The sequence below is a fragment of the Podarcis cretensis genome (genome assembly GCF_951804945.1).
Source record: "Podarcis cretensis genome assembly, chromosome: 1".
NCBI classification, from domain to species: Eukaryota; Metazoa; Chordata; class Lepidosauria; order Squamata; family Lacertidae; genus Podarcis; species Podarcis cretensis.
The window spans coordinates 17,940,463-17,958,435 of NC_137170.1; the positions used below are offsets into that span (position 1 = coordinate 17,940,463).

Sequence of the window (17,973 nt, forward strand, 5' to 3'; positions counted from 1 at the left end):
ATTATGCTTAATGTATGTAGAGTTTGGTGTCACTGTTGCTTGTGTTGTTCACTTGTGTTCCTTTGGAGGTGAGAGAGGTTGGGGTTGGCCTAGGGTGTGGTTGTTTGTTTGTGATTGGCTGTGGTGATCTTTGTTTTCGTGTGTGAGTGGGGTGGGTGGATGTTTTGGATCAGGTTAGCCATATTGATTTGTATGCTGTTGGTGGATTATTGTCATTGTCTTGTTGGGCTGCGTATGTGATAAAATTTCAGAATATGAAGACAAGCTTTCAGTTTTTTCACAGTCTGTCTATGGATAGAAAAGCACAAGAGACCTTACATTACTTAATCAATTGCCTTTGCCGTAACAAACCAACAGTCTTTAGCTGCAATCCTGGGAATTTGATTGCTGCCTTGCACCACAATGAGATATTACCATTATTTCTTAATTAAGTCAGTTTTTTAAAAAATGCAGTCGGCTATATTTATCATACAACTCAGTTTGCGAAGTTAATAATTAATTAGCCTCGTCTCTCTCAGAAGCACAATTCCTGTATTTCCTGATATTTGTGCATTATATATTCCATGACTGAGCAGAAATTTGAGCCACATCCTAATAGTGCAATCCTATGCACATTTACTTGTAACATAGCTGTCAACTTTTCCCTTTTCTTGCGAGGAATCCTATTCAGAATAAGGGAATTTCCTTTTAAAAAAGGGAAAATTTGACAGCTATGACTTGTAAGTAAGTCCCATTGTGTTCAAGGAAATCTGATCCCAGGCAAGAGGAATCCTAGCAGAACAATCCTATGCGTGCCTACTCACAAGTAAGCTCCAATAGGTTTAATAGAACTTGTTCCCAGGGAAGCATGCATAGGGAGCCCAAGTGGTGGTTTAATACAAAATTGCCTGCTGTCAGATCCAGACATAGTCATTAGTAGAGTAGAGCTTATAAAATGAAAAAGATTCTTACAAGTGAACAGACAAAACAGAGATAGTTTTGAAAACCTCACAGTTGATTATTATAGCAGTCAAGTGCTTACTTACAAACTGATGTCTCCTAGTGAATATGTATTCTTTAATAGCAGACAACTCCTGGACTTACCAGAGAGGTGAAATGATATTTAAAACTAAATGTAAAATAAACTTTTTAGAAGTGTTCATATTTTCTTTATTCTTTTTCATTTGTTTTATAGGAAGAGCACATCAAAGATTGCATTTGACTGTTTACTTTTCTTGAGAGACAGCAAGAATGATAAAATTGTGTTCCCATGCTGCTTCAACAGAAAATGACAATTATCCATTCCAGAACAGCATCATTACCTATCCACATGCATCTTCCCTTCCTAGGATGCTTATCAAAAGCAAATACAAGCAATTTTTTACTCAATTTTATTTTTACCTTGGAAGTCCTGATATCCCAGGCCTTGACCTCTGGACTGAATCCTCCACAGATACAAACATTTGGATCAAGAGGGTGAAATTTCAAGGTGCTAATTCGAAAGTCAGTCCTACTGCTAAAAGTCTGTGCTCCTAAAATAGCGACAGAAAAGAAGAATGAAGGTTACTTTTTTTGGAAGTAAGGATTTACAGTTTCACAATTTTATTTCAGAACTATATGTGGTAGTAATGCTCAATGAAAATTCACTGACTTTTTCCTGTATGCCATCAGAAAGTTGGCATTGTCTATATAGCACCATGTTGGGGGGGGGGTTGGGATAAATGCACTACAGAATCTGAGTCAAGTGTTTTAAGAGAGTTGTCTTTTCTAGGCCGACACCAACATACACCACTTTACATACTATCTACACACTATCTACACGTTAAAAGTAGTCTTCTTTCTCTGAACCCAGAGAGGGTTCTTCGCTTCAAAGTCCTTGCTCTGTTAAAGTCCATAACCAAATCCTTAGTTCAGTTGCTTGCAAAGTCCTGCAACTGATAGAGTTCTCTGAGTTCTGGTAATTTCCAAACTTCTTTCACAGACCATATTTTCAAAAAGTCTTCGCTTGAATCCAGAATTCCAACAGGTAGCCTGCAACATTTCCTGCAATCTCCTACCTCACAATATGTGATAACTTGAGCCCTTTTATACAGTTACTTGCCAAATCTGCCCAATAACACAGATAAGAGAGCCCTAAGAGAGCAGATGCATTGTGGGGAATGAGTCGTCTCAGCTGACTCATGGAGAATTAACCCATTAACTGCATTAACCATTGGGATGCATGCAGTTTTAGAGAATACAAGACAGAGGAAACAGAGGAAGATGAGGGAAATGGAGGGAAGACATATGTGGTTGTTTTCGACTGCACATATGTTGAACTTGGGGCTGACTTTGTCTGGGACGTACAGGTGGTTCAAAATACAACAGCTGGGATAATGACTGGCCCCAGACAATAGAACAAATGGGTCCATTTGTAAACCCACTTGATCTTAAAACAGAAGGCCCTAAAAAAGTTGGGGTCCAGGTTCTCAAGGACTACCTGTCCCTGCACAAACCTTCTGGCACATCAAGACCATCTTCAAATGCCCTTCTCTAGGTCACAACTACCACTAGAACTGAGGCAGGTGGTAACAGAGGATGGGGTTTTCTCAGCTATGGTACTCTGGTCCTGGAATTCTCTCCCCAATGAGGCTCGCCTCGCACCAAATTTAGAGCTTGTTTCCAGTCATTTTAGCTCTGAATTTTACTTATTTATTTTGAACATTTATATCCTCATTTTCTCCACAAAACAGACTCTGCTAACTTTATGCTGTTCTGTTGCCCTGTTACATGAAATCTATTAGAAATTGCTGCAGTAATCCTTTTTAAACTGAAGAACAAGACAACGAATGCTTATAAACCATACAACTAGACACATTTTGAGGTTAGTCTATTTACGCAATCATTGTTTTGTCCTTAAAGAAAATTATTATGGTCGGTGGGCAGTATGGGAAAATAGAAAATTGCTTCATACTGAGTCAGATCACTGGCCCTTCTAGAACACTCAGAATTGTCTACACTGATTGCCAGCAGCTGTCCAGGATTTTAATTAAAGGTCTTCTCCAAGCTTTGTCTGGAACTGAACCTGGGACTTTCTGCATGCGAAGCAGATGCTCTACCACGGTGTTGTGGCTCAATTACTGGAGATTTTTTTGAATAAAGAAATAATGTGAAAAATTTAAAATTAAATTAAATTAGCAGAGGTATAGGGTGAGAAAATGTATCCCTTTCCTTTGATGATATCACAGCCACCATCCAATGAGCAGTTGTGGCACGTGCATCTGCATTGCATCCAAAACTGCAGTTATGAGGCTACTTTGGTAGGGTGGGTGGGATCATTTCCCTAGCAGCAACAACAACAAAAATGCAGTTTAATATGAAAATGAGATAATCTGTAATGGGACACCCTGGAGAATTTATCTCTCCAAAAAAGTACATTAGCCTGGAAGAACTGAGTGGGGAGGGAGAGGAAGTAGGAAAGCAGCAGAACTTAGTTCTGTTCCTTTATGTAGAAGAATTCTCAAACTGGAAAAGATTTGGCAGCTAGAGAGGCAGCATGCGCGGCAAGAGATACTGCAGCAAAAAGCATGCAAAGTAAAGAGGAGAAGAACAGAGCAGCGCCGCTCAGCAGAGATAAAGGAGAATGAGCATGGAAAAAACAGGAGCTTTATGTTTGATGGGAGTTGGGAATAAGTCAGCCTTTGCTAACTGGGGCTGATCAGAGCTGTAGTTCAAAGCAACTACAGGGCATCAGGTCATAGCTGTCAAGCGTCCCTTATTTGGCGGGACAGTCCCTTATCCCAGCGCCATGTCCCACTGCTGTCCCTTATTGATGATGTCCTTTAAATAAGCTACTGAAGGTAATGGGGCCCTTTCTATGTCCAGCTGTCCTTTGTCAACAACAAATTGTTGCTGTTTTTTTGTGTTGAATATATGCTATATGGTAATTTATGGACCTAATAGGTATCTAAAACCATTTGCATGCAACAAAATATGTATTTTATCAAAGTAATTGTTGATCCCTTATTTTGGCTGCTGAGCCCTTATTTTCGAGGCTGCTGGTCCCTTATTTTCAAATCTGTAAGTTGACAGCTATGCATCAGGTTGGCCGAGGCTGCATTAGACAAATGATCAGCTCTGAATTTCTACTTGTCCTTTCACCAGAACGCATTCAAATGAAACAAAGGAAGTGTAACATAGACGGTGGTTTAGCAGTTCATGTTGCCCTTGGGCAATACTTTAGTCCAGTTTGCCAAACTTGGGTGTACAGCTGTTTTTGGACTACAATTCCCACGATCCCTGACCTCTGGTCCTGCTAGCTAGGGATGATGGGAATCATAGTCCAAAAACAGCTGGACACCCAAGTTTGGAAATTATTGGTTTAAGTCTGCCATCCATTGTGTTAATGCAGTTCAGGAAAATGCTGCCCAGTTGGAATGATTAAATTGGGTGAATTATACAAATGATCGTGAAGCAAACCACTGAACGCATCTCAGCAATGTCTCCCACAAGAGTCAGAAAGCCCTCTCATTAGAATGAATGCCCCGGTCACCTTTTTTCCAACTGTTAGGGCTTTGAGAAAACAGCACAACACGCAATACATTTAGTTGGCGAAACCTCAACAGATTAAAATATATTTTGTTGCTGATTTAGGATAGGGGAGGGAGACAGAATTTTACTCTCAAAGCAAATAAGGATTTGCATATCCTCTCAAGTAAGGCACTGGCTGTTCCCATGGAGACACTCTTTTCTAAATTTAATTGTATGTGGTAATCTTCACAGAATCCTGTGGCTTAATACCAATCGTCTTTGTAAACAACCTTTCCAGGGCCGTAAATTAATGCCACAGGAAATTCAGCTACAAGGATTTGAATTTTATCTCCTGTTCATTGCCATTATACTTATCAAATTAATGATGTTAATAAACAGTTCACTCCAAGGTGTGAAACCAAATGCATTTTCACAATTTCCATTCCCTTTTACATCCTGATGAATAACACACACAGGGTTGCGTTATGCATAAGAAAACCTTGTTTTTCTATAAATCTATGCCTGTGGAGGGGAGGGGGGGTGTAAGAAGTGTTTCCCAACTTATGGCAACGAGCTAACGCTTCCCAAGAATACTTCTCCCTGTCTTTTCTTAACATGCCTGAGGATTCCTCGGGTAGTTAAGGAAGCACCCATAAGATCGCACCATTTTATTCTGCAGTAATCACATCTCGAACAACCACCAAACCTCAATATTCCACCAAAACAGACTAGAATCTCCAAGAAAAAACTTGTTGGAAAAGCAGTTCTGAAATCGCAACCTGGTGCAGCTCCCAAAACAGCCACGCTGTGGTCCATCAGTGGTGAAAGTTGAGCAGACCCAGAGTCTCTGCCTTGCTTCTCTTTTTACTCCTCCCAATCTTATTTGACACACCTGAGCTTTCTCCAGCTGAGCAGCTGTGTCTCTCTCCCCACATGAAGCATTTGACCCAAGGAGTCCCTTGATCTTCACCTGCTTGGCTAGTAAGCTGGGCTGTGTTCTCTCACCTGTCTCAGTCTCTTAAGAGCACTTCTCGCTGTTCACGGCACCTCAGAGCCTGTCATATTCACGGAGAGGGGGTATCTATGGTTCTGGAGATGTGTTCCCCGGCTTTCATGAACTGTCAGCTGCCCCTTCAACGTCCTCTGATGCCTGCTAAGTACCTCCTAAGTCATGGGTAGGCAAACTAAGGCCCAGGGGCCGGATCCGGCCCAATCGCCTTCTCAATCCGGCCCATGGACGGTCCAGGAATCAGCGTGTTTTTACATGAGTAGAATGTGTCCTTTCATTTAAAATGCATCTCTGAGTTATTTGTGGGGCCTGCCTGGTGTTTTTACACGAGTAGAATGTGTCCTTTTATTTAAAAAGCATCTCTGGGTTATTTGTGGGGCATAGGAATCTGTTCAATTTTTTTTCAAAATACTGTCCGGCCCCCCACAAGGTCTGAGGGGCAGTGGACTGGCCCCCTGCTGAAAAAGTTTGCTGGCCCCTGTCCTAAGTCCCCACCTCCCCTTCCCTATCTTCAGCTGTCCTGGTATATACCAATCATGGCTACATCACTTCCTGGGATCCTCTTCCCCTTCCTCAGAGCCCTGCCCTTTCATGACAGTTTCCCCACCCCTACTCTTAGTAAAATTACTTAGTATAAAGTCAGGTCCTGGTCAGTGGCGTAGCGTGGGTTATCAGCACCCGGGGCAAGGCAAGTAATTTGCGCCCCCTAACCCGTGGATTTGCGCCCCTAAACCGTGGATTTCCCTAACCCCCAGATGTTGCGCCCGGTGCGGCCGGGCCCCCCTGCACCCCCCACGCTACGCCACTGGTCCTGGTCTCATTTATATGTTGGCAACTCCACAGCAGATCTGTCTACATTATTAAAAACTGTTTAAACTTTTAATGTGCACCTAATGTTCTAGTTGATGATTTATAGCTTTTCTCCAGATGCGGGCTGCTTGAGTAACTACCATCACATTCCTTCACATTTTACACAATAAAAATCCCTTTTCTTCCCAAAGGTATAGTTCTTCCCAGAATTACAGAAACAATGGAACACGACCGATTTCCAATGTAGGCTAAGCAGTGTTTCCTGTGATGTGCAGTGACAGAAGGTATTTTAAAAATAATAATAATAGAGGCCACCTTGCAAATTCTTATTACTGCCTAGGCCAAACAATATCATCCGTGCACAAGAGGCAGGTGTGAGCAGGTCTGGGGGAACTTGAAAATTTGCAGAAATACAAACATATTTAAAAAAAACAACAACCCAACAAGAGGGGAAGATGCCCAAAACAGCCGAAGTGAGGGCCTGAGCTTAGTTTCCACAGAATGCTGACTGTTTTGAGGGGAGGGGAGAAACAGGGTGGAGGAAATGGAACAGATAGGTTGAAATCCTGAACAGTGGCATTACAAACTGCAAAAGTTTGCTGTAGTCCCAATTTGTTAATGTTATGTACTGAAGTTCTCACCCTGGACTAGCAGGGGGATACTTTAGATAGTTTTCACTCAGGTCCACATATGCAAAAAAGGAATTGAAAGTGACGCTCAGTGATTGGATAGTTACAGAAAGTTGCTACTGTTGCTTTGTAGTTGAGCTCTATATAAGCAGGTTGGCTGAACCCTTCAGCCCAGTTCTGTTCTGGGCCTGTGAATAAACCAGACCTGTTTGAAGAACTGCTGTGTCGTCTGATATGTTCACCCACAACTTAACAGTTAACACATTAAAATCATCATTTAAATTATGGTGAGCAGCCATAACTCAATAGTTTAGAACGCACTTTGCATGCAGCGGCTCCAGAAGTTTTAATACCATCTTATTTAAAAAAAAAAAATGAAGTGGCTGAACAGGATTCACTAGGGAAACCATAGAGAAGGTTCTGCTGCCCTGTGCCTTAATGCTCAGGTGGGGAACCCATGGCTCTCCATATGTTGTTGAACTACAACTCCCACCAGCCCCAGAGATAATGGAATAATGATCAGGGATAGTGGGAGCTTTAGTCCAACAACATCTGGAGGGCCAGAAGTTCCCTGCCCCGGGCCACTGAAGGAAAAGAAGTATGGCTTTGCCCTCTAGAAGTGGAAGTGATATGGATGGCTCCGCTTTTAATCCTAATTGTTGGACACATAAGAAAATCTCTGTCTGCACCTTGAACACCATTAAAACTACAAGGCTTCTTCAGATTTTGGATTTATTTACTTATCTGGGCATTCTCTGTTTTAAAGCAGCACTTGAAGCGGGATACAAATGGGGAGAAACGAAGCAAAGTCATAAAGCAAGCTCTAAGTAACCTAGTAAGTAAGTGGGTGGCGCTGTGGTCTAAACCACTGAGCCTAGGGCTTGCCGATCAGAAGGTCAGCGGTTCAAATCCCCACAACAGGATGAGCGCCCGTAGCTCGGTCCCTGCTCCTGCCAACCCAGCAGTTCGAAAGCACGTCAAAGTGCAAGAAGATAAATAGGTACCGCTCCGGTGGGAAGGTAAACGGCGTTTCCGTGCGCTGCTCTGGTTTTGCCAGAAGCGGCTTAGTCATGCTGGCCACATGACCCGGAAAAACTGTCTGCGGACAAACGCCGGCTCCCTCAGCCAGTAAAGCGAGATGAGCGCTGCAACCCCAGAGTCGTCCGCGACTGGACCTAATGGTGAGGGGTCCTTTACCTTTACCTTTAAGTAATGTACATTTCCCTCTTATATCTAGACCCAACAAATCTATGACGGGCATGCATTTATATTTAATTCATGAACTCTAATGTAATGTAATGTTAGGCAATCTGCAGTGCATCAAAGAAAGTGCTTTTAAATCATCCCAGAGTGGCAGTTCAGTTGCGATAATCAGAACACTGCATTCATGGCAGGCAAATGGCCATCTGTCATGGTTGGGTGGACAGATGTCATGGATGCGCTAGTTGAGATTCCTGCATCGCAGTGGGTTGGGCTACATGACCCACAGGATCCCTTCCAATCCTACAAGTCTTTGATTCCAAATAACAAGATTCCCCCCACCCCAGCAATCTGCAGGTGCAACGGCATTGTTTCCTTTGTGACAAAGAGACGGCAGTTTAATTTAAAATGTTCGCTGTTATGCAAATGCCACAACACATAAACATAAATTTCAAAACTACATTAGCATGCCGGGTTTCGCTGAGCTTCAGTGACCAGCAGGAGTTACCAACATGCTCAAAAATGACTAAATAATAATATATAAAATTACATGCTGGGACAGCGGAACCTAGGCTTCGTGCAAATGATTGCTTCAAATATCTAAAAGGGTGTCACGTGGAGGATGGAGCTAGCTTGTTTTCTCCTGCTCTGGAGGGCAGGATCTGAACCAATGGCTTCAAGTTACAGGACAGGAGTTTCCGACTAAAAACCAGGAGGAACTTTCTGGCAGTGAGAGCTGTTCAACAGTGGAATGGGCTTCCTGGGAAGCTGGTGGACTCTACAGTCATACCTCTTGTTGCGTTTGCTTCTTGTTGCGGCTTTTTGGGTTACGAAAGCAGCAAACCTGGAGGTGTATACTTCCAGGTTTCTCTGTGTGCGCACATGCACAGAACGCTTCTGTGCGCTTTACGAATGTGCAGAAATGCTCTATCATGCTCCGCGCTTGCGCAGAAGTGCCGCTTAGTTGCAGACTTTTCAGGTTGCGAGAGGCACCCCAGAAGAGATTTAGGGGAGTAGGACTACTCTGGTCACATTGTGCCTGGAGCTGCAGGGTTGCCGCAGGGGATGCCGCAACTATCGTTTAGAATTGAGCAAGAGAGGCAGAGGGATGCCGGATTTTGGTGTCACACAGGGCGACGCTGAAGTTTGAGGCCCGCAAAGTCTGCCACTGCTGCCATGGGTGCATTAGTTGAGATTCCTGCATTGCAAGGGGTTGGACTAAATAACAACAATAATAATTTAATTTATATCCCGCCCATCAGGCTGAGTTTCCCCAGCCAGTCTGGGTGGCTTACATAATATAAAACACAACAAATCATCAAACATTTAAAAACAAGATATCCTATACAAGCAACAAACCAACCAACCAACCAATAAATCAATAAAAACCAACGACGACAACAATAATAACAATAACAATACAGTTTACAGTTATACCCAAATTAAAGTAACTTCCAACCCCAACCAAACATTTAACCAACACCAACCCAACAAAAATGAAACAGAGGAACCAAAATTAGAACCGTTTACGACATTTTAGCAAGTTGCCACAACTGGGGAATGGTTGGGTGTGTTTAGCCTGGAAAAGAGGAGACTGCAAGGAGATACGATAGCAAACTTCCAATATATAAAGGGTTGTCAGTGGAAGATGGAGCAAGCTTGTTTTCTCCTGCTCTGGAGGGTGGATGACACTTGGGGTCCCTTCCGACTCTACAATTCTATTAAATAAATAAATAAATAAATAAATAAATAAATAAATAAATAAATAATCACCACTTGCTTGCTTGCCAGGCAGGGAACCAATAGGCAAGCAGGCAATGGCATCTCCTCCTCCTCTTCCTTCCCACCATCAAGCAGGTTGCAAGGGTGAAAAGGAGGAAGAGGAAGAGAAGGAAATAGTAGAAGAAGAAATGGTTCAGGGGGTTCTTGTCAGTGCTCCCACCACGAGGCTTGGCCCTCAGCATATGCCCAACCACGCCAAGCCCTTGATGCCAGCCCTGTAAGGTGGGACCTTACTTGTTCCCCAGAAAGCACGGAAGGGTTCCAAGCAAAAAGAAGGCACTTCAACCTTCTCCACACAAGTGGCAGAAGAGGGAGAAGGACTCTGTCAGTTCACGGGCCTGAAGTGCTATGGAGGCCTGAGCAAGGAACAATTCCTCCAAGCCTGCATGAAAAAAGTAATTAAGAGAGGAAAGTTTGCTCATGACGCCGTGGATGGAAGACATCTAAGCGAAGTTAATCAAACGCTGAAATAAGCTCTGCACTGGTGAAGAGCGATGGAGAGAGGTGAATGAACGGTTCAGTGAAATAAGGCTGCTCTAATCTGTACAGCTGGCTTCATGTTTTTCAAGTGAGAATGCACCCAATTTGGATTCCAGTAACAAGCTGGGTTGTTTTTGTTCTGATTTGTTCTTTTACTGAAAGCGCTACTAAGGTATCGGTGAGAAATGCAGAGTAACAATAAACAAGAAAGGAAAAAGGGAGGTGTTCAGAGTAAACTGGCTGTGTTGTTTGAACCTGCTTCTCTGTGTCTTTCTCTCTTACACACACACAGACATAACAGATGCATGATAATACACTGAAAAATTCCCAAGCAGAAGCATCTTGTAAAATTCAGTCAAAAGCCAATGAATTGAAATGTCTTTTCAAATATAAACATTTTAATATGACGTTGAAAGCTGCTTCTTCAGGCGGGGTTGATTCCGAGCACCACTTATTCTCACCTGCCTATCTTACAGAACCTCGGAGCAGTCTTACTTACCCAGTGATTTAGAAAGCTGCCCTAGATCAAATCAGTCAGTTGGTCTACCTAGCTCAGTATTGTCAACACTGACTGGCAACAACTCTTCCAAGGTTTCAGGCAGAAGTCGTTCCCTGCCTTATCTGGAGTTGTCTGGGGTTGAACCCGGAGCATTTTGCATGCAGTGCATGTGATCTGTTGTTGTTGTTGTTTAGTCATTTAGTCGTGTCCGACTCTTTGTGACCCCATGGACCAGAGAACACCAGGCACTCCTGTCTTCCACTGCCTCCCGCAGTTTGGTCAGACTCATGTTTGTAGATAGCCGCGGACATGCCTTGGACCTGGTGTTTACCTCTACGGATGTTGGTGACCTGACACTAACTAAAAGTGAAACAAAAGAAGTGCCATGGTCAGATCACTTCCTGGTGCAACTGGACTTCTCCGCGACCCTTCCCCTCTGCAGGGAGGTGGGACCGATTCGGATGGTCCGCCCCCGCCACTTAATGGATCCAAATGGTTTCCAGAGAGTGGTAGGGGATGCTTTATCCCATGTTGATGGCCTTTCAGCTGATTCCCTGGTGGCCCGCTGGAATGTGGAGTTAACCAGGGCTATTGACTGTTTGGCTCCGAAGCGCCCTCTCCGATTGCATGGAGCCCGGAGAGCCCCGTGGTTTTCCACGGATCTGAGGGCAATGAAACAATCGTTGAGACGGCTAGAGCGCCGGTGGCGGATAACTCATTCTGAAGCTGACCGGACACAGGTTAGAGCTCAATGTCGAGCCTACCAAGTGGCGGTAGCGACGGCGAAGAAGACTTTCTTCACCGCCTCTATTGCATCTGCAGAAAACAGCAGCAGGAGACTTTTTTAGGTGGTCCGCAATTTAGCAGAACCACCTGCTACATCAGGGCCCAGTACGGGCCACATGATCTCCTGCAATGATTTTGCAAAGTTTTTTGCAGATAAAGTCGCTCAGATTCGGGAAGAGGTAGACGCCACCGTGGGAGCAGGGCCGGGGCGCGAGAGTGCTAGAGTCCTGTCTAGTCAAATTGCATGGGATCAATTCCAATCTGTTACCTCCGAGGATGTGGACAGGCTGCTTGGACGAGTGAAACCAACCACCTGTCTCCTTGATCCTTGCCCATCCTGGCTTATAAAAGCTAGCCGGGAAGGACTGGGCGATGGGCTTCGTGGGGTGGTGAATGCTTCCCTCCGTGAGGGAGCCTTCCCAGACCCGCTGAAAGAGGCGGTTATCAAACCACTTCTTAAAAAACCATCTTTAGATGCGGCCACGATGGCCAGCTATCGCCCAGTCTCAAATCTTCCATTCTTGGGCAAGGTGATTGAGCGAGTGGTTGCTGAACAACTCCAGGCACGCCTGGAAGAAGCGGACCATTTGGATCCCTTCCAGTCGGGATTCAGGCCTCATCATGGGACTGAAACTGCCTTGGTCGCACTGGTTGATGATCTCCGGCGGGCTAGGGACAAAGGTGAGAGCTGTTTCCTAGTTCTGCTGGATCTCTCAGCGGCGTTTGATACCATCGACCATAACATCCTTCTGGACCGTCTTGAGGGGCTGGGAGCTGGGGGCACTGTCTTACAGTGGTTCCGCTCCTTCCTCCTGGGCCGTGTTCAGAAAGTGGTGGTGGGGGATGAGTGTTCAGACCCCTGGGCTCTCACTTGTGGGGTGCCTCAGGGTTCTGTCCTCTCCCCCATGCTTTTCAACATTTACATGCAGCCGCTGGGAGAGATCATCAGGGGGTTTGGGCTGGGTGTTCATCAGTATGCGGATGATACCCAGCTCTACCTCTCTTTCAAATCAGAACCAGTGAAGGCGGTGAAGGTCCTGTGTGAGTGTCTGGAGGCGGTTGGAGGATGGATGGTGGCTAACAGATTGAGATTGAATCCTGACAAGACAGAAGTACTGTTTCTGGGGGACAGGAGGCGGGCAGGTGTGGAGGACTCCCTGGTCCTGAATGGGGTAACTGTGCCCCTGAAGGACCAGGTGCGCAGCCTGGGAGTCATTTTGGACTCACAGCTGTCCATGGAGGCACAGGTTAAATCCGTGTCCAGGGCAGCTGTGTACCAGCTCCATCTGGTACGCAGGCTGAGACCCTATCTGCCTGTGGACTGCCTCGCCAGAGTGGTGCATGCTCTGGTTATCTCCCGCTTGGATTACTGCAATGCACTCTACGTGGGGCTACCTTTGAAGGTGACCCAGAAACTACAACTAATCCAGAACGCAGCAGCCAGACTGGTGACAGGGAGCGGCCACCGAGACCATATAACACCGGTCTTGAAAGACCTACATTGGCTCCCAGTACGTTTCCGAGCACAATTCAAAGTGTTGGTGCTGACCTTTAAAGCCCTAAACGGCCTCGGTCCAGTATACCTGAAGGAGCGTCTCCACCCCCATCGTTCTACCCGGACACTGAGGTCCAGCACCAAGGGCCTTCTGGCGGTTCCCTCACTGCGAGAAGCCAAGTTACAGGGAACCAGGCAGAGGGCCTTTTCGGTAGTGGCGCCCTCCTTGTGGAATGCCCTCCCACCAGATGTCAAAGAGAACAACAACTACCAGACTTTTAGAAGACATCTGAAGGCAGCCCTGTTCAGGGATGCTTTTAATGTTTGATGTATCATAGTATTTTAATATTCTTTTGGGAGCCGCCCAGAGTGGCTGGGGAGGCCCAGCCAGATGGGCGGGGTATAAATAATAAATTATTATTATTATTATTATTATTATTATTATTATTATTATTCGAGAACACTGTCCAACCATCTCGTCCTCTGTCGTCCCCTTCTTCTTATGCCCTCCATCTTTCCCAACATCAGGGTCTTTTCCAGGGAGTCTTCTCTTCTCATGAGGTGGCCAAAGTATCAGAGCCTCAGCTTCACAACCTGTCCTTCCAGTGAGCACTTAAGAATGGATAGGTTTGATCTTCTTGCAGTCCATGGGACTCTCACGAGTCTCCTCCAGCACCATAATTCAAAAGCATCAATTCTTCGGCGATCAGCCTTCTTTATGGTGCATCTACTTTATGTGATCTACCACTGTGCTATAGTTGTCCCTTTCCAGGCAGGATGATAATAGTTTGATAGAGCCTTGAAGGCAAGCTTGTCCAACTTCCTCTTCTATGCATAAAATCCAAACCTAGAGCAGCCCCATGAGATGGCTGCCCAGCCTCTGCTTCAAGACCTCCCTGGCCACCACCCCAAGTTATTGCTTCCACTGACAAACTGCTTTTACCATTAACAAGCGTCTCCTAATGTTCAACTGAAATCTGCCCTCCCGTAACTTAAACCCATTAGATCTAATCCCACCCTTTAGGGCAGCAGCAAATAAGTCTTTATTCTCTTTAGTCAGAAGGGATAGCTCAGTTGATTAGAGCATGGTGCTGATAGCACCAAGGTTGCAGGTTCGATCCCCGTGTGGGACAGCTGCATATTCCAGCATTGCAGGAGGTTGGACTAGATCATCCTCAGGGTCCCTTCCAGCTCTATAATTCAATGATTCTATTATTATTCTTGGCCTATCTTTACAACCTTTAGATAGGAATACCCATGCACACATCTCATCTGTCCTGTATCTGAGCCCAGCTTCAGCTGGGGAGGGAGGGATATAAAAAATTATTATTATTATTATTATTATTATTATTATTATTATTATTATCAGGAAGTATCCCCTTCATGGATCACTGCCTTGCCGTGGCGAAGGGGCTTGAATAACTCAGAGAAGCTATGAACTATGCCGAGCAGGGCACCCAAGATGAACAGGTCATAGTGGAGAGTTTTGACCAAACGTGATCCACCTGGAGGAGGAACCGGCAAGCCACTCCAGTATCCCTGCCAAGAAAACTCCATGGACAAAGACAACAGGCATATAAAAGTTATGACACTGGAAGATGAGCCCCTCAGGTCGGAAGGTGTCCAACATGCTACTGGGGAAGAGCGGAGGACAAGTACAAGTAGATCCAGAGCTGATGAAGCGGCTGGGCCAAAGCCGAAAGGACGCTCAGTTGCGGATATGCATGGAAGCGAAAGGAAAGTCCAATGCTGTAAAGAAAAATATTGCATAGGAACCTGGAATGTAAGAACCATGAACCTGGGTAAGTTGGATGTGGTCAAAAATGAGATGGCAAGAATAAATATTGACATCCTGGGCATCAGTGAACTAAAATGGACGGGAATGGGCTGTTTCCTAGTTCTGCTGGATCTCTCAGCGGCGTTTGATACCATCGACCATAACATCCTTCTGGACCGTCTTGAGGGGCTGGGAGCTGGGGGCACTGTCTTACAGTGGTTCCGCTCCTTCCTCCTGGGCCGTGTTCAGAAAGTGGTGGTGGGGGATGAGTGTTCAGACCCCTGGGCTCTCACTTGTGGGGTGCCTCAGGGTTCTGTCCTCTCCCCCATGCTTTTCAACATTTACATGCAGCCGCTGGGAGAGATCATCAGGGGGTTTGGGCTGGGTGTTCATCAGTATGCGGATGATACCCAGCTCTACCTCTCTTTCAAATCAGAACCAGTGAAGGCGGTGAAGGTCCTGTGTGAGTGTCTGGAGGCGGTTGGAGGATGGATGGCGGCTAACAGATTGAGATTGAATCCTGACAAGACAGAAGTACTGTTTCTGGGGGACAGGAGGCGGGCAGGTGTGGAGGACTCCCTGGTCCTGAATGGGGTAACTGTGCCCCTGAAGGACCAGGTGCGCAGCCTGGGAGTCATTTTGGACTCACAGCTGTCCATGGAGGCACAGGTTAAATCCGTGTCCAGGGCAGCTGTGTACCAGCTCCATCTGGTACGCAGGCTGAGACCCTATCTGCCTGTGGACTGCCTCGCCAGAGTGGTGCATGCTCTGGTTATCTCCCGCTTGGATTACTGCAATGCACTCTACGTGGGGCTACCTTTGAAGGTGACCCAGAAACTACAACTAATCCAGAACGCAGCAGCCAGACTGGTGACAGGGAGCGGCCACCGAGACCATATAACACCGGTCTTGAAAGACCTACATTGGCTCCCAGTACGTTTCCGAGCACAATTCAAAGTGTTGGTGCTGACCTTTAAAGCCCTAAACGGCCTCGGTCCAGTATACCTGAAGGAGCGTCTCCACCCCCATCGTTCTACCCGGACACTGAGGTCCAGCACCAAGGGCCTTCTGGCGGTTCCCTCACTGCGAGAAGCCAAGTTACAGGGAACCAGGCAGAGGGCCTTTTCGGTAGTGGCGCCCTCCTTGTGGAATGCCCTCCCACCAGATGTCAAAGAGAACAACAACTACCAGACTTTTAGAAGACATCTGAAGGCAGCCCTGTTCAGGGATGCTTTTAATGTTTGATGTATCATAGTATTTTAATATTCTTTTGGGAGCCGCCCAGAGTGGCTGCGGAGGCCCAGCCAGATGGGCGGGGTATAAATAATAAATTATTATTATTATTATTATTATTATTATTATTATTCGAGAACACTGTCCAACCATCTCGTCCTCTGTCGTCCCCTTCTTCTTATGCCCTCCATCTTTCCCAACATCAGGGTCTTTTCCAGGGAGTCTTCTCTTCTCATGAGGTGGCCAAAGTATCAGAGCCTCAGCTTCACAACCTGTCCTTCCAGTGAGCACTTAAGAATGGATAGGTTTGATCTTCTTGCAGTCCATGGGACTCTCACGAGTCTCCTCCAGCACCATAATTCAAAAGCATCAATTCTTCGGCGATCAGCCTTCTTTATGGTGCATCTACTTTATGTGATCTACCACTGTGCTATAGTTGTCCCTTTCCAGGCAGGATGATAATAGTTTGATAGAGCCTTGAAGGCAAGCTTGTCCAACTTCCTCTTCTATGCATAAAATCCAAACCTAGAGCAGCCCCATGAGATGGCTGCCCAGCCTCTGCTTCAAGACCTCCCTGGCCACCACCCCAAGTTATTGCTTCCACTGACAAACTGCTTTTACCATTAACAAGCGTCTCCTAATGTTCAACTGAAATCTGCCCTCCCGTAACTTAAACCCATTAGATCTAATCCCACCCTTTAGGGCAGCAGCAAATAAGTCTTTATTCTCTTTAGTCAGAAGGGATAGCTCAGTTGATTAGAGCATGGTGCTGATAGCACCAAGGTTGCAGGTTCGATCCCCGTGTGGGACAGCTGCATATTCCAGCATTGCAGGAGGTTGGACTAGATCATCCTCAGGGTCCCTTCCAGCTCTATAATTCAATGATTCTATTATTATTCTTGGCCTATCTTTACAACCTTTAGATAGGAATACCCATGCACACATCTCATCTGTCCTGTATCTGAGCCCAGCTTCAGCTGGGGAGGGAGGGATATAAAAAATTATTATTATTATTATTATTATTATTATTATTATTATTATTATTATTATCAGGAAGTATCCCCTTCATGGATCACTGCCTTGCCGTGGCGAAGGGGCTTGAATAACTCAGAGAAGCTATGAACTATGCCGAGCAGGGCACCCAAGATGAACAGGTCATAGTGGAGAGTTTTGACCAAACGTGATCCACCTGGAGGAGGAACCGGCAAGCCACTCCAGTATCCCTGCCAAGAAAACTCCATGGACAAAGACAACAGGCATATAAAAGTTATGACACTGGAAGATGAGCCCCTCAGGTCGGAAGGTGTCCAACATGCTACTGGGGAAGAGCGGAGGACAAGTACAAGTAGATCCAGAGCTGATGAAGCGGCTGGGCCAAAGCCGAAAGGACGCTCAGTTGCGGATATGCATGGAAGCGAAAGGAAAGTCCAATGCTGTAAAGAAAAATATTGCATAGGAACCTGGAATGTAAGAACCATGAACCTGGGTAAGTTGGATGTGGTCAAAAATGAGATGGCAAGAATAAATATTGACATCCTGGGCATCAGTGAACTAAAATGGACGGGAATGGGCGAATTCAGTTCGGATGACCATCATATCTACTACTGTGGGCAAGAAACCCGTAAAAGAAATGGAGTGGCCCTCATAGTCAACAAAAGAGTGGCGAAAGCTGTACTGGGATGCAATCCCAAAAATGATAGAATGATCTCGATACGAATCCAAGGCAGACCTTTTAACATCACAGTAATCCAAGTTTATGCACCAACTACTGCTGCTGAAGAAACT

General features: G+C 45.5%; 1 protein-coding gene across 2 annotated transcripts in view; it reads right to left on the reverse strand.

The window, feature by feature from the left end:
* The window catches only part of WDR25 (WD repeat domain 25), a 95,667-nt gene that overhangs the window by 17,931 nt on the left and 59,763 nt on the right, over positions 1 to 17,973 (reverse strand). For both annotated transcript variants that reach the window (XR_013832369.1, XM_079948923.1), the window contains exon 4: positions 1,381 to 1,511. Coding sequence is in view for 1 of the 2 variants with exons in the window: in XM_079948923.1 (XP_079805049.1) it covers positions 1,381 to 1,511 (131 nt within the window). In the remaining variant the exon portion in view is untranslated. The remainder of the gene's footprint in view (positions 1 to 1,380; positions 1,512 to 17,973) is intronic.